The sequence below is a fragment of the Saccopteryx leptura genome, chromosome 2 (genome assembly GCF_036850995.1).
Source record: "Saccopteryx leptura isolate mSacLep1 chromosome 2, mSacLep1_pri_phased_curated, whole genome shotgun sequence".
Lineage (NCBI taxonomy): Eukaryota > Metazoa > Chordata > Mammalia > Chiroptera > Emballonuridae > Saccopteryx > Saccopteryx leptura.
In genome coordinates this window covers 361516222-361538684 of record NC_089504.1, presented here as the reverse complement: position 1 = coordinate 361538684, position 22463 = coordinate 361516222, and the positions used below count along the sequence as shown (strand labels likewise).

Genomic DNA, 22463 nt, shown 5'->3' with positions numbered 1-22463 from the left:
CAAGCACGTGGTTTCCCCTGGACGGTCACCGTGGCTTTTCTCTCAAACTCGGAACGGCGGCGGAGAAACTCCAGTTACTAAGTTTAAATGCTGTGATTCACAACTCAGCGAAAGATCTAAAGAAAATCTAAAAATCTAGGTGCATTTAGCATTTTCTTGGCACAGACAGGTTCTGGCTTTCTTTTTTTCCCTATCCTAAGAAGAACCCTCCTCTCGTTTCCGATGTTGGAGCAGGTCTGGCGGCCGCCTGCTCGTAGTTCCACGGCCTCCTCCAGAAGGTACCTCCTGTCCGCAAGAGCGAATTCTGACTCTACTCCCCTCGCTGTTCTTTTAAGGCCTGAGATTTTTTCTCTTAAACCTTGTCATTCATACCGGATTACCAGATTATGAGCCCAGGGAGGTGGGGGCCAGGCCTTGCTACCTACCCTCCCCAGAATTCAGCCGTCCTCCTCACACAGAAAAGCACCGAAAAGACTTGCCAGAGGGTTCCCGCGTCCCGGGAAGCCTTTCCTAGCTTCACAGGATGAGGTGTGAGCTCTGAGTGGGTGTCCTCTGTCTGGACGCGTGCCCCGCCCCTCTGTGCGCGCGGACCTGCATCTGTGTCCTCTGTCTGGACGCGTGCCCCGCCCCTCTGTGCGCGCGGACCTGCATCTGTGTCCTCTGTCTGGACGCGTGCCCCGCCCCTCTGTGTGCGGACCTGCATCTGTGTCCTCTGTCTGGACGCGTGCCTCTCCCCTCTGTGCGCGCGGACCTGCATCTGTGTCCTCTGTCTGGACGCGTGCCTCTCCCCTCTGTGTGCGCGGACCTGCATCTGTGTCCTCTGTCTGGACGCGTGCCCCGCCCCTCTGTGTGCGCGGACCTGCATCTGTGTCCTCTGTCTGACGCGTGCCCCGCCCCTCTGTGCGCGCGGACCTGCATCTGTGTCCTCTGTCTGGACGCGTGCCCCGCCCCTCTGTGCGCGCGGACCTGCATCTGTGTCCTCTGTCTGGACGCGTGCCCCGCCCCTCTGTGCGCGCGGACCTGCATCTGTGTCCTCTGTCTGGACGCGTGCCTCTCCCCTCTGTGTGCGCGGACCTGCATCTGTGTCCTCTGTCTGGACGCGTGCCCCGCCCCTCTGTGTGCGCGGACCTGCATCTGTGTCCTCTGTCTGGACGCGTGCCCCGCCCCTCTGTGCGCGCGGACCTGCATCTGTGTCCTCTGTCTGGACGCGTGCCCCGCCCCTCTGTGCGCGCGGACCTGCATCTCTGTCCTCTGTCTGGACGCGTGCCCCGCCCCTCTGTGCGCGCGGACCTGCATCTCTGTCCTCTGTCTGGACGCGTGCCCCGCCCCTCTGTGCGCGCGGACCTGCATCTGTGTCCTCTGTCTGGACGCGTGCCCCGCCCCTCTGTGCGCGCGGACCTGCATCTGTGTCCTCTGTCTGGATGTGTGCCTCTCCCCTCTGTGCGCGCGGACCTGCATCTGTGTCCTCTGTCTGGACGCGTGCCTCTCCCCTCTGTGTGCGCGGACCTGCATCTGTGTCCTCTGTCTGGACGCGTGCCCCGCCCCTCTGTGCGCGCGGACCTGCATCTCTGTCCTCTGTCTGGACGCGTGCCCCGCCCCTCTGTGCGCGCGGACCTGCATCTGTGTCCTCTGTCTGGACGCGTGCCTCTCCCCTCTGTGTGCGCGGACCTGCATCTGTGTCCTCTGTCTGGACGCGTGCCCCTCCCCTCTGTGTGCGCGGACCTGCATCTGTGTCCTCTGTCTGGACGCGTGCCCCGCCCCTCTGTGCGCGCGGACCTGCATCTGTGTCCTCTGTCTGGACGCGTGCCCCGCCCCTCTGTGCGCGCGGACCTGCATCTGTGTCCTCTGTCTGGACACGTGCCCCGCCCCTCTGTGTGCGCGGACCTGCATCTGTGTCCTCTGTCTGGACGCGTGCCCCGCCCCTCTGTGTGCGCGGACCTGCATCTGTGTCCTCTGTCTGCTGGGTCAAACCAGAAACCAAATCACCAAATCACTTGTTCAGAAATGCTCCACCACCTGCTGGGTTTTTTTTTTTTTTTTTTTTTTTTTTTTGGTGAATGCCCTAGAGGATAAAGATATATTTTCAGGGATTCCCTTAAAATTTTATATGTCTTTATTTTTTTCATGAGTACGATAAATTTAGCCAACACTTAGTAATATTTCAACAACCATAAAACAGTAGCTTTGGAATAAAAAGGTAATAAAAGAAAATAATTTGAAATTTGTCTATTATTATTGTCTGCTTTGGTTTTAATAGATAGGAGTGACACACTCACTTGATTGGCCCTATTATACATAGACTGTAGGTTGTATTCTCCTAACGTGACAAATAGACCTTCATAAATTCTTAGAAGGGTAGCTGTTAATTTAGAATCCTTGGGATTCCTGGAGCTCCAGGCTGGGCTCCGGCCGCCAGAGAAGGGCAGGCTCCTGCCCGGGGGTCCCCTGCCCGGGGGTCCCCTGAGTGCCGTGCTTTCTGGCCCTGCCCCGGGCTCCCTCCTGCACTTTGGGGGCCTCTAACCACCATCTGAGCTCTTAGCCAGTTGTTTTTTGGGTGGTGGAGGGTCGTGCTTCGATTTTGGTGGCTGCTGACGGATCGGGGGTGGTAGCTGCAGAAGGTTGGGATGGATTGGGTCAATTCTTCAGATGAGAGGACAGTGAAGCTCACCACCTCTTACTCATGTAGCTCGGTCTTCCGGGCGGCCTGCTGCCCCACCTGCACTCCTGTGTTGCGGAGACGGCTCCGCTCCTCACAGCTCCTGCGCCCACTGTGCCGGCTGCCGGCCTTTCTTCTCAGCCTGCACACCTGTCTGCGACTGGATCTCAGAGAGAATTAGGGCTTTGATCTGGATTAGGCTTTCGTTTAAGGGGACGTTGCGGTTGGTTTTATCTTCAGATGTCTCAAACTTTTCCATTTCAGCAATAAGCCAGTTTATTTTTTACTCCTGTGTTCACCGGTGTAGAATTTTTTCATTGAATTTATTGGGGTGACACTGGATAACATAATTATACAGGTTTCCTTCTTTTTTATGGCCATGTGCGACTCCACTGTGTATACGTATCACAGCATTTTTATTTGTTCATTTACTGATGGGCACTTGGGCCGCTTCCAGATCCTGGCTATTATAAATAGTGCTGCAATCAACACAGGGGTGCCCAACTGCCCATCAGCGGACGAGTCAATAAAAAAGCTGTGGTTCATTTACACAATGGAGTACTACGCGGCTATAAAAAGAGAAGGAAATCCTACCTTTTGTGACAGCACGGATGGACCTGGAGATTAGTATGCCAAGTGAAATAAGCCAGGCAGAGAAAGACAAATATCATATAATCTCACTTATGTGTGAAATCTAATGAACATAAAAAACTGAGGAACGAAACAGAACAGAGGCAGGGTCACAGGAAACAGAGGGACAGCTGTCAGAGGGAGGGGGAAAGAGGCGTGGGATCAAAGAAGGTGACAGGATTAGTCACATTGTATATGCCTAACACACAGCTATAGATGACAGTGTAGCGATGCCCGGAGGGAAAGGGGGGTGAGGGTAGGAGGAGGACAAGGGTGGGGGGCGGGGGCAGAAAGAGACTGCTTGAAGTGGGGGGCTCATCACGTGTTGTGCAGAGGGTGTTATATTCCGTTGTAGAACTGTTTTCTTCATTTCCCTTTCTGATGGACCATTACTGGTGTATAAAAATGCACCTGATTTCTGGATATTTATTTTATATTCTTCACCTTCACTGAATTTGTCAGTTCTCATTGTTTCTTGGTGGAATCTTGAGGGTCTTCTATACACAGTATTTTTTTCCTTAATCTCTTTACTTTTCCCTCCCAGCTTCCCAACACCCTTCCTCTCTGACAGCTGCGGTATGTCCTCTGTGTCCATGTGTTTCTCTTTTGTTTGTTAGTTTATTTTGTTCATTAGATTATCACATGGTACTTGTCTTCCTCTGACAGGTTTATTTCACTTAGCACAATACTCTCTAGGTCCGTGATGGCGAACCTTTTTATAAAAACCGCCCACTTTTGCAGTGCTGGTCAACCTGGTCCCTCCCACCCACTAGGGGGCGTTCCAGCTTTCATGGTGGGCGGTACTGAGCAACCAAACGGTGCCGTGATTGGCCCACCATGAAAGCTGGAACGCCCACTAGTGGGCGGGAGGGACCAGGTTGACCAGCACTGCAAAAGTGGGTGGTTTTTATTAAAAGGTTTGCCATCACGGAAGGATCTAGGTCCATCCATGACCTCTGGGGGCCGGGATTACTTCTACTTTTTGGTATCCTCTTTCACATATTCAGTGAGCAGAGCACCAGCTGTATCTCACGTGCTTACAGAATGAGCGAGTCTGAGACTTGGGGTGGCGTCTCCTTCCGTTCCAGCCAAATCACCACCGAGTCATGGAAGACCCAGGTCAGGAGATGAGGAATACACGTTTGACACGTGTGAAGGCAACGCAGACGCTCTGTGGATTTGATCTGAGAGGTCCGCCCAGCTGCTGGAAGCCCAGGGAGGGGCCCCCGTGGTGTGTGCAGGGGCCATGTTTTCCTGCCCTCTTATATTCATGGGAACGGCCGCGGGCGTCAGTCACCTTGAGAGAAAACCGGTACAGCGGGTGGATCTTGCTGAGGTCGCTCAGGAGGAAGTAGAGCAGGGAGGCCCGGGCCGCTGCTGGGCGGTACTGCTCTCGGGCCTCGTTGATCTGCACTTCGGTTGCCTTGGCCTCCAGGACCTGTTTGGAAAAAAAACAACAAAAAAAACGGTCCGTCGTTTCAGCCAGCCAGGGCTCCCCGAGGATCGCCTTGGCCTCTCTGTGTAAGTACATGGGTGTCTGTGTGTGTGTGTGTGTGTGTGTGAGGGGTGGGTGGGTGAGAGATTGGGCTGGGGACGGGGCTGGGGACAGGGGCTGGAGTGTTGGAAGGCTACTGCGGTCTTCCTTAGCAGAGCGTGGGTGGAAGAGGTGTTACACTTCCATCCTTTCACAGGGTGAGGATGTCAGCTCCTCCAGTGGGGGAACGTGGGCCATGCCAACCTCTGCCCTCCGTTTCTGGCAAAGAATATTTTATTTTATTTTATTATTATTATTATTATTAGTTTTTATTTATTTTTTCTGAAGTTGGAAACGGGGAGGCAGTCAGACAGACTCCTGCATGCGCCCGACCGGGATCCACCTGGCATGTCCACCAGGGGGCGATGCTCTGCCCATCTGGGCTGTTGCTCTGTTGCAACCAGAGCCACTCTAGCGCCTGAGGCAGGGCCCATGGAGCCATCCCCAGCGCCCGGGCCATCTTTGCTCCAATGGAGTCTTGGCTGCAGGAGGGGAAGAGAGAGACAGAGAGGAAGGAGAGGGGGAGGAGTGGAGAAGCAGATGGGTGCTTCTCCTGTGTGCCCTGGCCAGGAATCGAACCCGGGACTTCCGCATGTCAGGCCAATGCTCTACCACTGAGCCAACCAGCCAGGGCGCAAAGAATATTTTATAGAGATGCAAAAAATAGGTGTGAAAAATAAGCCAGAATCCCCAGAGTGGAAATCCAGTAAAAGAAGCATAGTGTCTTATCTTCTGCTCTCTTAACTTTCATGCAGAAGTTAATATACTAGCTCACAAAGAAAATCTCTTCCAACCGGAACATTCTATTTGTAGTAAACTGCTTATCAGAGGTACACTGAGAAGAGAGAGCTAACCATCAGAAAGAGGGCTTCTGTGAAACAGACCCCTACACACAAACTTCCGCAGGACCTGCTTAGCTCCAGAATAGAAAGTACTGATCATGTGTGAGCGTCTCAGAGGGGAAGAAAACCCAGTGACCCTTATTGAAGAGGAACCTGCAATCAACAACGAAAACTTCAAGAGAAAGTGTCACCGAAGGCGACAAGTAGAAGACCCACCGCCCGACAAATAAAATCCCAGGACTAACATCCCAAGAAGCTGGAGATGACTGACACTCTAAAACTTAATCAGTTCCTTCATTATGCTTGGAAGCAGTAGAGGTAAAATAAAGTATAAAATCAGGACATTAAAAACAAAACAAAACAAGAACAGGCATTATCTGGAAAAAAAGAACTAATTAGAACTCCTAAAAATGAAAACACAGTTATTTAAATAATAAACTCGGTACACAGGCTTAAATAATGAAATAAAGTTTAAAAGAGAAGAAGTGAGCTAAAAGATAGCTATGAGGAAATTGTTACAAAAGCAATGCAGAGGGAAATTAAAAATGGGGAGTATGTATGGTGCGCTTTTTTGCATTTCAATGAGGGACGGTCACAAAAAAAAGCAGTCTTTCTCGATAGCGCCCTTGGGTGAGTGAAGGGAACAGAATTTAAGTCCATGCAGAGAACCTTGCGGCAGCAGCATCCTTGAGTGTTGGGGCTAAATGGCTGAAAGGGGGAGGAGGGAAGACACAAGGAAGATTATGAGGGGCGGAGAAGCAGATGGGCGCTTCTCCTGTGTGCCCTGGCCGGGAATCGAACCCGGGACTTCTGCATGCCAGGCCGACGCTCTACCACTCTGGGAGGAGGGCCTCTACCCCTCCGCCGAGGCCGCCCGGGGGGGTTACCTTTGCCTTGATGTTGGCCCCTCTGCTGAGGCCCCCGGGTGGGTTACCTTTGCCTGGACGTCGGCCCCCTCTGCCGAGGCCCCCGGGGGGGTTACCTTTGCCTGGACGTCAGCCCCCTCTGCCTAGGCCCTTGGGGGGGGTACCTTTGCCTGGACGTCAGCCCCCTCTGCCGAGGCCCCCGGGGGGGTTACCTTTGCCTTCACATCGGCCCCCGGGGGGGTTACCTTTGCCTGGATGTCGGCGGCCGTCTGCTTGGTGCTCTCCAGCTTCTCCACCAAGGCCGTGTCTCCCAGGAAGTCCCCAGACGCGGAGGAGAGGCCAGAGAGCAGGTCGTCTTCCAGTGTTTTGAGGGTGATTTTGAACCCGTTTTGCTGCTTCGTGAGATCTGACTGCAAAGGTCAAGAAAGCAGGAGTCACATCTAGAAACCCAGAGTCTCGCTCTTGGGATCGGTCTGAATAAATAAAGGTTGATGGGGCCAGAATCTCTTCTCTCAGAGGCTGCAAACTGAAGGCAAAACAGCAGACACTGAACGTGCCGGCCTCTTATCTTGGACTTACTTGGACTTACAGCTCCCAGCGCTGAGAGAAAACAAGTCTGTGTGTCTCGGCCACCCCGTCTACGGCATTTCAGCAGAGCAGCCCGAGCTAAGACGCCCTCCGGAGGTGGCGGGCCCCGCTTAGTTCTGACACGGGCCTGGGATCACGGGAGACAGAGGCCCTCATGCGCTGGCCCAAACGCGTCCGAAGCCCTTCGCGTGGCCCTGCTCTTGCCGGTCAGTGTCTGTGTTCTGACTCTCTGCTCTGCACTCACTCCGTCCTCTGTTTCCCAGCTTGGAGTTCCGAGTGCCTCCCTGGTCCTGGCCCTCCCAGAGCCCAGCGGAGCCCAGCGGAGCCCAGCAGAGCCCCTGCGGCCCGGCCCCAGAGAACACCGCCCCCACGCGGCCCGGCCCCAGAGAACACGGCCCCCACGCGGCCCGGGCCCCAGAGAACACCGCCCCCACGCCCCCACGCGGCCCGGCCCCGGAGAACACCGCCCCCCTGCGGCCGGGCCCGGAGAACACCGCCCCCCTGCGGCCGGGCCCCAGAGAACACCGCCCCCCTGCGGCCGGGCCCCAGAGAACACCGCCCCCCTGCGGCCGGGCCCCAGAGAACACCGCCCCCACGCGGCCCGGCCCCAGAGAACACCGCCCCCACGCGGCCCGGCCCCAGAGAACACCGCCCCCCTGCGGCCGGGCCCCAGAGAACACCGCCCCCACGCGGCCCGGCCCCGGAGAACACCGCCCCCACGCGGCCCGGCCCCGGAGAACACCGCCCCCACGCGGCCCGGCCCCGGAGAACAGGCCCCGGAGGACACCGCCCCCACGCGGCCCGGCCCCGGAGGACACCGCCCCCACGCCTCTCCCAGGGCGCGCAGCACTGCAGGGTCCCGGGGCAGCGCGCTCTCTGCCTCCCGTTCCCCGTGCACCCACGACGCACCTTCAGCTGCTCCAGGTCCGGCCTCTCCGTGTGGACCACGGCGGCCAGCAGCTGGTCCTCTAGGCCGTCCCTGGTCACGGTGAAGTTGATCAGGGTGACCTGAGCCTGCAGCTCAGGCTGGTAGTGAGGGTTGGCCAGCTTCGTGTGCAGCACGAGCCGGAACCTGGGGTTGAATTCACACTCCTTGTCTCCGATTTTAATGAAGCTGGAACAGAGAGGCTCGCGTGAAGGTGGGTGCCTTCCCACCACATTCAGTCAGAGACAGAATTCTAGATTTTTACTGTCATACTCAGGTGGACTCCTCCTGTGCACGTCCAGGGTGAGTCCTAGGATCCTGGTGTGCCCTCACATTGGGAGCAGGGGTGGGGGTGAGAGACCTTTCCCATGGCCACCATGTTTGATTTTGCATGCACAACCGTAGGGAGAGCCATTTACACGTTAGAAACATTTCCAGTAGATGGCAACAAAGCGTTTACAGGACGGAGCGCCTGCTCAGTTTGTCTTATACGCTGGCAATAGAGCTTACGTTTTTTTTTTCATGGCTGATGGAGAATGACTTGCATGGGTGAAAACGGTCAATTAAATCAATGAACACATTCTATGTAAAGGCGACTTATGGCCTGGGCTCTGGGAGGGGCTTCTGCGTCAAGAGAACCTTCTGGATACGCACCCCTCCACCTCCGCTGTGCCTGTTGTCCTCATCTCTCTTCCTGTCACACAGCCACCAGCCGCCAGCACCCACAGGCTCCGGGCTCGTCAAATCGACAAGGAGAGCTGAGTTCTCAGCACTTAGAGGTCTGGCTTGGTTAAAATGCTCAAGCTTAAAAGTCACTTTGTCTTTTGCCCCTTACTTTTTTTTTTTTTCAAGTTCCCCCAAAAGGTGCACTACGACCATTTAGAAGGAAGTCAAGGGGGACATTGACCAACAGAGGCAAAGTGACTCTAGGAAGCTTTCCCTGGGATCCGAGAGCAGTTACATCGCTCCTGTCCAGTAAGAACGAGAAGTGTGCACGCCGTGTGGAGACCCTGGACCCGAGCTGGGGAGAGGATGTTCTAAGAAGGGCAGGTCTGTCCACAGTTCCAGCCGGGACATTGAACCCACTGGGAACAAAGGATGGGCCACACGGCCGAACCTTACCGTCCTTTTTTAATGACCTCTCTCCCGAGGAGTGGTCCCAGCACAGGGTCCACGGAGTCTCCCAGGTTCTCAATCAGCACCACGTGCCCGCCTTCCAGGGCCCGCTCTATGGTGTGAAGGCAGCTGGAGGGAGAGGCAGGCGGTCTGAGCCCACGGCAGGGCTCCCACTCACAAGAAATGTATCCAGACAACCGTGACCTCTGAAGCAGGGTGACCAACTCGAAGGCACGCCTACCTAGGATGATTTCGGGGGCGTTTTTCCCTCCGTAGCTTCAGAACAGGGAAAAATTACATAGTAAAAAATATGAAAATTACTGGTCACCTTTCCACCTGTCATTCACATTTGGTGTGTTCTAAATATGCCTTGGATACAGTATAGTTTCAACTTTTTTATCACTACTATTTATATTATATTTACTTATATAATTATTTGTATTTGTATATTTTATTATAGGACTTCTACAGCATGTTTGTTTTATAACCTGGCTTTTGGACAGAAAATGCATTGCAAACATTTCTCCATGTCATTTAATGCTATCCTCCTATAACAATTTCTGTATATCTGCGTTTATCAGGTTATACTAATACATCATCATTTATGTACAATCAACTACCAAATTCTAGGTTATTTAAATTTTTTTTAATGTTATGTAAAGTTTAATAAGCATATTAGACATTTTATATTCTGTAAATAGACATAGGAATTCGACATCATTCCAATTCAAACAGTAAATTAACAATCACTTTATAGTCCTTGACTAAAATTTCAGCTACCCTAAAAAATAAACAATGAGGGTGATTAAAAATGATAATGAAGAAGAAGGGGAGAAACTCATTACTAATATCAAAATATTTTATATAATTTCAGCAATACAGGTATGTAGCAAAAAAGTCTAAAAGAATGTCATATACCAAAAAGTTAGCAATCTTTTTCTGTGAATAATGAATTATAAGAGTTAAAAAAATTTTTTTGGTGATTATTTTTGTACATCCCCCCCTTTTTCTACTATAATAATATATTATTTTTTATGATGAATAATACTACCAAAAATGTTACTAAATATAAAACTAAATAATTAAAGGCTGGTATAGGATTATATCATATAAGTAGAAAGCTATACAGATTCCATTTAATAAGATAATTTAATATAGAATAAAATTTCATTTCCAATTAATTAGGCAAAAGATGGAGAATTTAATAAATTGTATTGCAAAATGGCTAAACACTTGAAAAACAGAAATTAGGTCTGTACCTTATTTAGTACTCTAAAGTATATGTCAGATGATTAGATTTCATTGTAGAAAGAAAATCTAGAAGAAAAACTAAAAAAAAAATCTAGGTGAATAGTTGCCTAATTTCTGGACAGAAAACAACTTTTCCAAGCATGATCTATAGAAGATATAAAGTGACCAATCTGAGCAAACTGTCGTGTATCAAACCCCACAAATAAAATTAAAACGCAAACCATACACTCCAACCCATTTCCCCTCCTACGATGAAGGGAGACTATACCCAGCAGTCTCAGCACGTATTATATATAATATGCGTTCAGCTGCAGACGCCCGACCGCTCCTCAGGAGAGAGGGAGTTCAGAGCTGTTCCGTGTGGCTCGGGGCAGAGGCGGGAACCACAGGGAGGCAGGTGTGAGCTCCATGGGAGGAGGACCTCCTGAAGCGCAGAGCCCGACAGTGAAACAGGACGTTTGGGGGCGGGCTCAGGAAGCACTCAGAAGAGATGGGAGAAGGACCTCCTGGGAGAGGAGCAAGGACTTCCGCATGGGTGGAGGGGCTGGCACCCAGCAGTCCTGATGAGAAAGGAAATCAGAGGCTCGGCACCCAGGCTCCCTGCGCTGGGCCAGGAGAGGGGTGTGAGGGACCTCACGGAGGGACCAGAGGGGCACGGACAATCTTCGGGGCTTAAGATCTGCTCGTGAGACTTTGTATCCACCTTGCCCCAACGGCCAAAGGGGCACCCTTCGTGTGAGGCCACTCACCCCTTCTGACCGATCTGGGCGACCCGGAGGTCCGCGCCGTACTTGTTCTTGACCCACTTGACGCCCTGGAGCTGCGGGTCCACCATGAGCGGCCAGCGCTCACAGCTGGTGAGGATGGCGGCGTTCTCCAGGGACACGCGGTCGGCAGGGAGGCCCTCGTTCCGCCAGGCAGCCACGCCGGCCTCGTCGGCCAGCATCCTCAGGGGGTCCGGGGCCGGGGTGGCCGGGATGGGGACCTGGTGGGGAAGAGGTGCCGCGCGCACTCAGAATGGACGTGTGCTTTCTCCTCCGGGGCCGGAGACGCCGCCGTTCACGGAAGTGACCACCTTCTGGAAAAGCAATATCCCAACCCGCCAAAGAGTGCTTTTCTGGATGTCTAACTATATCTGGAAGCAGGTTCTTTTAAAGTCCTGATAGTATTTTTTTTCTCTTGATTGATGAACGACAACAGAAATTAGCCTGTGTGACCCTTCCCTCTTCGGTTTATTCAACCAAATAAGATTTCTACCCTAGAGATGATTTATAGCTTAATCAATAGCGTCTCCTGGGCCCGCAGCCATGCTAACAGGGTCACTTCTCTGCTAGTCTCTACGTTTCTAATGAACCACACCTGCTGGGCTCCCCCTGCCGGTGCCGGCCCGCCTAAGCTCTCTCTCCTCTCAGCCACGGCAGGACTCGCTGACGGAGACCCAGCTTGCAGACAAGCGGAGATGTCGACCTTTCCCCTGCCCGGCCCAGCCCACACCCGGGGCTGACCGCGCAACCCGTCTCCGCCAGCTCTCTCGCTGGTGCGCGCGGAGAAGCTGGTGGGCAAACAGACCACCAGGTCTCTGCCCAGCCGGTTTCCCTTCCACAGCCCTTCTGTGTGCTCCTCCCTTTTCTGTCTCTGTCCAAGTAATATGTCTCATTGGGGACGCAACCATTTAAAAAGAGAACTGGGATTCACAGTGGCGGGCAACCATCAGCTCTGTCTAGCGCTGCAATGTTGTCATCACCCCCAAAGCAAGTCCGTCCCCATCAGTAGTCACTTCCCGATCTCTCCTGCCCCCAGCTCTTAGCAACCAGGATGCTTCCTGTCTCCACGGACTCACCCAGCCAGGATGTTCCACTTAAAAGGGATCACACCACACGGGACCTTTTTGTGTCTGGCTACTTGCTACCACTTAGAATGGCTTCGAGGTTTGCACACCTGCCCTCTAAACCCCTCCGACTCCTCTCTGCAGTCTATCCCCTCAATTATGTCGGGACAACCCCTCCAAACCGTCTTCTGTCCCTTTAACCTTAGCTACTCATCATCCGAGTGGCCAGTGCTGTCCCATCAAGCTAACCTCGGAAGGGAAATCACTGCTGGAGGTTCTTGGCCTGCGACATCAGAACTGTATTCACATGGGGTGGGCTTCCCTTGTAATTTTGTGCATTAAGAACTATTACTGTACAGGGAACCTGTAGACTTCACCAGAATGGTAAAAGGTCTCCTGGCACAAAAATGCATCAGAACTCCAAACAAAACCAGAAAATTCCTTGCCAAGTAGCCACCGTCTTGTTCACTCCGGTAATGATTGTCCTTTCGACAGTTTCCTTTTCTACGGGTGTTCAAGATCAATATATAGCTTTATTTTTTGGTTATTTCCTAGGGCTGCAACAGTTTTTAAAACCGCTGTTTAACGAATGAGCTGGTGAGAAACGATGACTTTACGAACTGGTCTGGGAAACCAGTCATCACTAGACAATACGAGCTTGGTGTGCAGAGGGGCCCCCTGCAGGGCGTCCTGGGCCACAGCCTTTGCTGTAGGAGTGGGCTTTCTGTGCCGACTCCTGCTGCAGCTGCTCGTCAGGAGCCTACCTCTCCCGCCGGCCCGCGGACAGCCTGCAGGTGCGTCCTGGGCCACAGCCTTTGCTGTAGGGGTGGGCTTTCTGTGCCGACTCCTGCTGCAGCTGCTCGTCACCAGCCTACCTCTCCCGCCCAACCGCGGACAGCCTGCAGGTGCGTCCTGGGCCACAGCCTTTGCTGCAGGGAGTGGGCTTTCTGTGCCGACTCCTGCTGCAGCTGCTCATCATGTCATGAGCCTACCTCTCCCGCAGGACCGCGGACAGCCTGCAGGTGCGTCCTGGGCCACAGCCTTTGCTGCAAGGGGTGGGCTTTCTGTGCCGACTCCTGCTGCAGCTGCTCGTCACGAGCCTACCTCTCCCACAGGACCACGGACAGCCTGCAGGTGTGTCCTGGGCCACAGCCTTTGCTGCAAGGGGTGGGCTTTCTGTGCCACTCCTGCTGCAGCTGCTCGTCACGAGCCTACCTCTCCCACAGGACCACGGACAGCCTGCAGGTGAGTCCTGGGCCACAGCCTTTGCTGCAAGGGGTGGGCTTTCTGTGCCGACTCCTGCTGCAGCTGCTCGTCATGTCACGAGCCTACCTCTCCCGCCCGACCGCGGACAGCCTGCAGGTGCGTCCTGAGCTGGGATGCCCTCTGCAGCTCCCGCCCGGTGGAGTCGTGGGGCATGTCGAGCCCGCAGTGAGCGTTTGTGGAATAAGTGATGTGGCGATGTTGAGGTCACGTTAGGTATTAGTGTGACGGGAAGCTCCAGACACAACCCTGAACCCCCTTTGGTCAGGAGCTAGCCTTCCCCCACTTATGTCAGTGTAGTGGAGGGAGTTGAGAGTAGAGATCTATCCACTTCCGCTAAGGGGACACACCGAGTACACGTGACAGGAGGAGGTACAGCTGCTCTCATGTGGGGGTCTGTGGGCCATGGGCCCGGACCACGCAGCTTTGGGGACCGGGTAACAAGGTGCAATGCAGATTCCGGGACTGGGGCTTTGTCCCTGCTGCTCCCATGAGGTTTGGCTCAACAGCCGGGAGGCTGGAGGGAGACATAGGACGGTGTTGGTGCTGCTCCCTGCTGGTCGTTTTGAGAAGTGCCAGGGGACCGGGCGCAGCCTGCTGGGCAGGGGGCCAGAGCCCCGATCGAGAACGGAGATGCAGCCGTCAGCCTAGCCCGCTAGCTGAGCCCTGCCTAGAGGGCGGCAGAGGGTAACGCAGGGCAGTGAGGAGGAAGGCGGGCGCCTGTGTCTCACACCTGGTGCCCGGGCCCAGCAGAGGGTGGTGGGTGGTGGGTGGTGGGAGAAAGCATGCCGGAAGGGACTGGGAGACGGGTTATGAGGGTCACGGGAGCCCCTTGGAACCCAAGGCTGACATGGGGAACAGACATCGGGTCGTACGTACTTCCAGCCGGCTCAGGTAGGGTCTCCAGGTCCCATCCACGAGGCTCTGCCGGTACCGCTTTGTGAAGAAACCCAAGTAGGAGATGAAAGCCGCCACAAGCAGGACGTCTCCGCACAGGGTCCGTTCCTCCTGCCTGAAGGTCCGCACGGCCTCTGCCCACCGCACGTTCTCGGACTCGAGGCCTCCCACCTGCCGATGCGAAGACCGGAGAGGAGACGCGCGTCAGGTGCCGGCTGCGCAGAGGCCCGGGCTCCATCCGGAGAGGAGACACGCGTCAGATGCCGGCTGAGCAGAGGCCCGGGCTCCGGAGAGGAGACACGCATCACGTGCCGGCTGCGCACAGGCCTGAACTCCGTCTGGAGAGGAGAGGCGCGTCACGTGCCAGCTGCGCAGAGGCCTGGGCTCCGTCCGGAGAGGAGACGCGCGTCCCGTGCCGGCTGCGCACAGGCCTGGGTTCCGGAGAGGAGACGCGCGTCACGTGCCGGCTGCGCAGAGGCCTGGGCTCCGGAGAGGACGCGCGTCACCTGCCGGCTGCGCAGAGGCCTGGGCTCTGTCCGGAGAGGACGCGCGTCACGTGCCAGCTGCGCAGAGGCCTGGGCTCCGTCACCGTCACGGTCACCGTCACCAAGAGCACGCGGTGCCCGTATCCCAGCAGGGGACTCGCGACCTCACCGAGGCACAGCCCCTCTGGTCCCCCGGCACCTGCACCGGCTGCAGCCGACACCTGGGCACACACGCGTCCGTTCTGCGCTGGGTGGTATGTATGTGGGCCGCGGGGCTGTGGGCAGATACCAGGGTTTGAGTGCCGGCTTCCAGGCTCTGCCCTGCCCTTTCCAGGGGTGGAGACGGCACCCCCTCTCAAAGGGCCGCTGAAAAGAGGAACTAAATGGGACCATGGATGTTAGCCACACCCCATCGTGCTGGGTCTGCCACATGTATCAGAAAATGAGGCGCCCCTCCCTTCTCCTCTCCAAATGCCGGGGATGTGAAAATAAAATTAATCTCGTGTTCTATAAATAACTCCCAGTGGGCGAGGAGACAGACGAGGTCGTTGGGAGACAGAACAGGAGGCACCCGGAAGGGCAGGTACAAAGCGGCGAGGTTGCCTCTGCCCACGTGCATCTGGATACACGGTGTTCCGGGGGGCACCCCTCTCTACCCGGCGGGCAACATCCTGGTGCGCTGCGCTTCTGTGTTAAGATCTATCCATTTTTTTCTTTTTCCCTTGGAAGAGGGCATCATAGCACTCGAGAACTGGGAGAGATCTTCGGGAGTGGACCCCCAACCGTTCCCACGCCAGTTTCGGATAAAGACCAGCCAGAGGGAGGAGCCCCTCGTCAGAGCCTGTGGGTTGGTGGAGCCCAAACATCCGGACTCCTGGAACAGAGCTCCATACGCCACCTCCCACAAAGCCCAGCTCGGACAATGCCGCGGCCATGCGAAGAAGGCAGAGCTGAGTTCTGGGGACCAACCAGGGAACCGAAGAGAAGGCAGGCCAGCGGGCAGGGCGGGACCACTTCCTGCACGTTTGCAGAGGCTCTGTCTCCACACCTAACTGTCCAGCCGGATGGGTCACCTCAGAGCGCTGCAGCGCTCTGGGTTCGGCGAGCGACTGCGGACAAGTGCTGTGGGTATCCTCTCTGCGCGAAAGCCCAGCCTAGCCCTAGCCAGTTCATTTCTCCCTGAACTGGAAAACCTGGCTTTGTCATGTAAATAGATAGGCTGTGATAAATATAGAAAGGTATGGTCTGCTCTTCTCTCTGCCGGAGAGGAAAAAGTGCTAAGGCTCTTGACTCGAGAGAAATCACAGGCAGTGGACACTGCTTTGTGAAATCTCGGTGAATTCATGATGAAAACAATGGCATCCAGAAGGGACTTTAAAAGGCCACGGGTTCTTTGGACCCTCTCTCTCAGAGTGGGTGCCTGCTCTCTCTCCTGGAGCCTGTGGCGGCTGTGACCAGCGGGACCCAGTGGAGGTGCTGTTGCATTGGCCTTCGGTCCCAGGCCTTAGAGACTGGGACCTTTGTCTTCCTGTCTCTTGGAACACTTGCTCCTGGAGCCCTGAGTGGCCGTGTAAGACGTCCGAGGACTCTGGTTGGAGAGACAGACTACAGGGAGAGGGAGGGGCCCAGCTAGACTGAGACTACAGGGAGAGGGAGGGGCCCAGCAAAGCGCGCTTTTGAACTTGTCACAGCTCAGGTGCATGTGAAGAAAGTCGTCTTATATCCTCCAAACCTGCTTGGCCACCGGCTCAATGATGCCAACTGGCCCTAGTTGGCACCATGTGGAGCAGAAGCCTGCCCAAGTTCCTCACCCACAGACCCATGAGATGTAATGAAAGGTTATTCGTTAAACCTCTAAGTTTTGGAGGAATGGTGGATACAGCAAAAGACATCCATGGTATCCTGCTCTGACCTTCGGATTTCTTTTTATTTTTTTCCAGGGAGGCCAGAGCCTCCGTGTGTGTGCACGCGCACGCATGCGTGATGTGCATACAGATAAGGTCGTGCTCAGAAATGCTCAGGGTCAAAAAACCTCATTCTTTGCTGCCTGTATCTCAGTTCCCAATCCCACCCGCACCCTCATCACCAAACAGCACACAGGTCAGAGCTCCCGAGTTTGTCCATCAAATGCTGGCTTTGTTCTTAAGGCTTCTCTGTTGATACACACATATATGTAAGCATGTCACGTCTCCCATGGGCTGCCTGGAAGGCCCAGGGTTCTCACCCCCTCAGCCATCAATATGGGAGAACTCTGGCCAGACCAGTGTGTGCATTTGCACTTTTATCAGGATGCGGTCACTGTACCTGGCACATTTTAATACCCCTCCCCCTCCAGACCATCCTCCCACCCGCCCCCCATCACCCAAGCCAGAGCAGCGCTGAGCTGCGCTCTTGCATTCTGCGCCTCTGTGGCACTTGACAAACTCTGCCAGTATCCTCAGAGCTCGGGGGGCTGAGCCTCGCACTCACCAGGCGGTTGGCCAGGGAGATGGTGCCGGCAGTCACTTCAGCCTCTTGCTGACACTTGAGTTTGTCTGCTGTGGCCTTCTCAAACTTGGCTGTGAGCCTGGCCAGGTTTTCATTCAGGTGCTGTTCAGGAAGAACACAGGCCTGTCAGTAATTCCGGCCCCAGGCCCCTCCAGCGCTTCTGTGATGAGACTCATGGGTCGGCGGTTTTTAAAGGAAGAGTCCCCCAGGAGAAGCTATATGGGCGGGGGCGGGGGTGGGAGCAGGATGGGGGGCGGGGGGAGGAAGGCACATTAGGGATGATCCCAGGCACAGTCCCCGTGAGGGTTCCAGCCAGATCACGGAGGAGGAGGCTGCAGGGGAAGTCCAGAGCCGTCTTGACCCACGTGAGAGAGCTGAGGTCTCCTACCACAGTGCCTCGGTCACCAGTGCAGGGCCGGGAGGGGTGATGGGCACGGGAGGGTGCGTGCATCTGTCTCTCCCTGTGTTTGGGGAAAGTGCGCTCTAGTCGTTTGCCAAAGAGCTGCAGGGGCTGCTTTTAGAAGCAAAAGCTCACGGAAGCCAGGAGGCCGTAAATGGTCAGAAAGACCCCAGAGAGGCCGGGGTGGCGGGTGGGTGAGTCACACTGTGTCTGCCCTAGCAGGTCTATGGTTTGGGGTTGGGCTGTCCACAGACTAAGTCCTCCTTTTGCTTTAAGGTCCGAGGAGTACAAGATAACTTTAACTTAACCTCCTCTATTCTCTTCCATTATCCCAAAGGATGAGGGAGGACATTACAAAACAATACACGATTGTGGATGTCTCGGGTTCGATTCCCGGTCAGGGCACACAGGAGAAGCACCCATCTGCTTCTCCACACCTCCCTCTCCCATTTTCTCTCTCTCTCTCTATCCTTCCCTACCACAGCCATGGCAAAATTGATTCAAGCAAGTTGGCCGTGGGCACTGAGGATAGCTCGTGTTCTCTGCCTCTGGTGCTAAAAGAAGCTCGGTTGCTGAGCAATGGAGCAACAGTCCCAGATGGGAAGAGCATTGCTCCCTAGGGGGTTTGCCAGATGGATGGATGGATTCCAGTCAGAGCATATGTGGGAGTCTTTCTGCCTCCCCTCCTCTCACTTAATAATAAAAAAAAATTAACATTAAAAAAATAAAGTTGGGCAAATAGCCTATTAAAAAAAAAAAACCTGGTTTCATTTTTCTCCTAAATTTATTAAGAATTCAGGATTGAAGCATATGGCTTTTGTTGCCCCGAGAATACATATCTGCATACCCACATGGACACATGAAGATAGCTCTAAATGTGTCTTATGTCTGTCTGTTCAGTAACCTGGGCTCAGGTTGCTTGTTGGTCGTTGCCAAGTTACAAGAGAAATAAATTAAGGGCTAAGAAGTCTGGAAAGCAGGTGGCAAAGCATTCAGTTCACAATGGCAGAATGGCTACACTCATTTCTTTATTTCTTTTTCCTGAGACTTCTCTAAAATGGTTTTGAAGCAATTAAAAACATCATAAGCCCATAACACCAAGCGGATGTTAAGGACCGCCGGAGGGGGAGGGACTCGGGTAGATTTATTGGCGATCACACCAATAGAGGGCAGGACAGAGGGGCTGCAGCCTAGCAATGGCCTCGCTTTGCCGAAGGGGAAGCTGATCAGCCCTGTGGAGCCCCGTGAACCCCGGGGACTTGGGAATGTCAGGTGTGATTGAGGGGAATGCTGGAAATAAGAGGGTTAGCTGCCAGTCTGTTCATTCCCCACCCATATCTCTATTTCTCCCCTCCATGTTCAATGCCACAAGGCATCTGTGTCACCAAGCCAGGGACTCAAGAGTAGCAGGGGAAGAACGACACAGTCCGGTGTCTGGGATGCATTCGGCATGGTGATCTGATTTCAAAAGTAAGTTCTGTCAGTCAACCCGCTCTGCCCTTGCCTGTGCGGCTACAGTCAGCTTTCGATCACGACCCCTCGTCAGAGAAGGAACAGGAAGATCATTGATGAAAGCCTAGATTAAGTAAAACAAGAAGCGGAGACATGACGTGTGCAGTGGAGACAACTTCGAGCACAAAAACGAGGACGAAGCATAGAAACCTTTTAGTTAGCGTCTCAGAGACAGCCACGATGTTTCACCCAGAAAGCAAACAGAGCAAAGCAGAGAGGATGCTGATACAAGGAATAGAGAACTCAAAACGGTGACTGTTGCTAATATAAAAATGATAAATTCAAGGGAAGGGTTAAGAGATGAATTTGCAGAAATCTAGAAAGTATTGGAAAACATAAAGTAACAAAAAGATGAGAGAAAACAGAGGAGCCATCAGAAGGTCTAACGTCCAACCGATCTGTGTTCCAGAAAATAAAATTTAAAAGGAAACAGAAGGGAGATTACCCAAGAAATAATACTACATCGTTTTTTAGAGCTGAAGGAAAGTTTCTACGTGCCATGCCCAGTGAATAATAATAATAATAATAAAAAAGACGATGGCTAAGCAGGTCAATGGCAAGTTTCAGACTTTCAGCAAGAATGAAGAAAAAAATGGGACCCTCCATGTCAGACTTCTCACCAGATGAGGAGAAAGCACTCCATGTTCTCAGGGGGGAAGAAAAAGTTAGCAACTCAGAATTCAATACTCAGCAAAACTGTCAGTGCAGTCTAAAAACTGACATTTCCAGACTGGAACTCTTCAGAACACTGACCTCTTATCTAACATTTCTGAGAAAGTCACTTAGGAAAGAGCTGTAGAAAAACAGGAGGAGCAACGAGGAAAGGTGGAGGCATGGTGTCCGGGAGTCACTGGGAACAAACCCAAGGGCGTGGTGGACGCGGGACCTCTGAGTCTGGCATAAAGGAGCAACGTCACGGAGGCAAGTAATAGAACACTGGGTCAGATGGAGGTTTTAAACTAGCTGAGGCTGTGCAGAAGGAACTAATAGGGAAGAAAAGATAGAGTAGAAATTCCAGGGTTGAAGAAAAGGGTAGTATAAGAAAAGCAATCCGATGATAGTATATACCTCTTAGATCAACTATGAACAGTACAGACAAGCTCACAGGATATAAATGGTGTCTGGGAGGCAACGGTGATAATGAGTAACCACAGAAGTTGGGAGTCGGAAGGGAGGAAGGTGAAGGAAAGAGCAGTAACTTCATCTTGAAGGCGGAGGGCTCGGAGGAAGCCACCTCTATGTGACGGCACAAGTGATTAAAGGCTACAGCAACTCAAAACAGCTGTTGTACCGGCATTGGGAAGACACGGAGATGGACGTCTTAGAGACCCATCTAGCAGAAAACTGCACGAGATACATCAAGAAGAGAGGATGTCAGCACAGTACGCAGACAGGAGTCAGGAGTTCAGAGGAGGAGAGGCCAGGAAGATAATGGAAGCTGGTCAAATAAGTCTAGTATTGAAAAAAAAAAAGGAATTTGCAAACCATGGCAAGACTGCCTGCTTGGATGGGAAGCCAGGACTTAGCTCCGGGGTCCGTTAATGATATTCGGAAAACTTAGTATTTTAAGACTGGCCAGAAATCAAGTTTTTATAAAAACCTCCTATTGTTTTGAATGTTGACAACTAATTAAATCATTGCAAACACTATGCGTGGGCCAAATGCAACATATTGAAACCACTAGGTAGCCAGCTCTGAGTGGTATCAACAGTCAGTTGGAACAGACAAAATAATTAACGGGTGGAGGATGGTTGTTTCTCATTAGAAGCCCTCCCCTACAACTTGACATTTTGCTTATGGTGACTATATGCTCAATGAACATGCCTTGCTTGTTTTTTTTTTTTATTACTGTGACTTTTAGAAATTGTAACAATATACAGTATGTTCATTAAAGAAAAAAAAAGTACAGATAAACACCGTCCAAAATCTACCCCTCCCAGAGCTAACCACCACTATTCATATCTTTATGTGGTACAATTATATGCATAATCAAGTTGAAATTATGGTGTATGGTTTGTTTCCAAATCTACGGCTTTTCCCTTTAAGCATCTTGCATATAAAATTTACTTGCCACGATCCTAAAATTCTAAAAACAAAGCCTGGGGTGGAATAGAGCTGGAGAAGGCCAGCGATGGTCTCGGGGGCATGGTGGGAGGACGTCCCGGCCCTGGGGGTCCCTCACAGTAGATGCTGGGGGTAGCAAGTCCCCTGCTATTTGTAGGGGGAATGTTCTAACTCTTGAGATGTAGATAGGCCTGCGGATAAGCAGAGGATGGAGAGGAGGTGGTTCAAAGTGAAAACACATTTTTTTCCCCCTCAAAAAAATACTTTGGCAGGAAAGCAGTGTCTTCTAAAGGTAGCCAAGTATTTTAAAAATATTCTCCTTGCTTTCACCGGTTGAGCGAGCCCATCATGTGAATGTTGGCTACCGAAAAGGCATAAACATTGTGAAAACATTCGTTTGACACCAAATGTTCCCTTAAGTAGCTTGAGGAAAGGGAGCTTGGGAAATGCTGTCCTCGTAATGCTATCCTGGGAGAGACTGAAGAATATGAACGTCCGCAAGAGGAACAAAATCAGTCCCTGGGAACGTTATGGCATACTGTGTTCGGTCTGCTTTGAAGAGGGCCGTCCTTACTGTGACGATCACCTGGTTTAAGTCAGCTGGCTGGTGACCATCGGGATTTGCAAAGCAAACACACTGAGGGGACTATGTTGCTTTGTCTGAAAGTACCTTGTCTTTATAGAGAGATTGGTTGCCGTGATCTCTGAACCAGTCTTCCATCATAAAATTTAATCCAACAGTCAATAGGCCCTGGACGTGAGTGTGCGGCCCGTCTCCAGTCTTCCTTCTCACCGTTTCTACAAACACGTCACTTTGTATCCTCATGAGAAATTTGTAGCAAGAATTTTTTTTTTTTTTTGCCTGGAATGCACGTGTGGAAACGAAAGATCCAGGAAGTGATCTGGTTTGACCTTGATCGCAGGAGTGACTGATTAGGGGGCCCTGTATGTGCAGGTGGGCACACAGGTCACCTTGGGGGAGGGGGCGGGACATTGTGGACGGCGCGGGAACGGGCTCCGAACCAGCCTTGCGGCATCAGCACCCCGTACTACCAACACCCGGGCTCCGGCTTTTCGTGCGTGTGCTCCTTGAACGAAGCAGGGACATGACTGTGCCCA

At 53.0% G+C, this 22463-nt stretch overlaps 1 protein-coding gene across 1 annotated transcript in view; it reads right to left on the bottom strand.

Annotated features, from left to right (window-relative positions):
• DNAH9 (dynein axonemal heavy chain 9) overlaps positions 1–22463 on the bottom strand; it is a 277538-nt gene that overhangs the window by 38509 nt on the left and 216566 nt on the right. The window contains 7 exon segments of the mRNA XM_066364537.1: positions 4584–4724; positions 6774–6938; positions 8026–8230; positions 9164–9286; positions 11158–11393; positions 14379–14567; positions 17351–17470. Coding sequence (XP_066220634.1) covers positions 4584–4724; positions 6774–6938; positions 8026–8230; positions 9164–9286; positions 11158–11393; positions 14379–14567; positions 17351–17470 — 1179 coding nt within the window.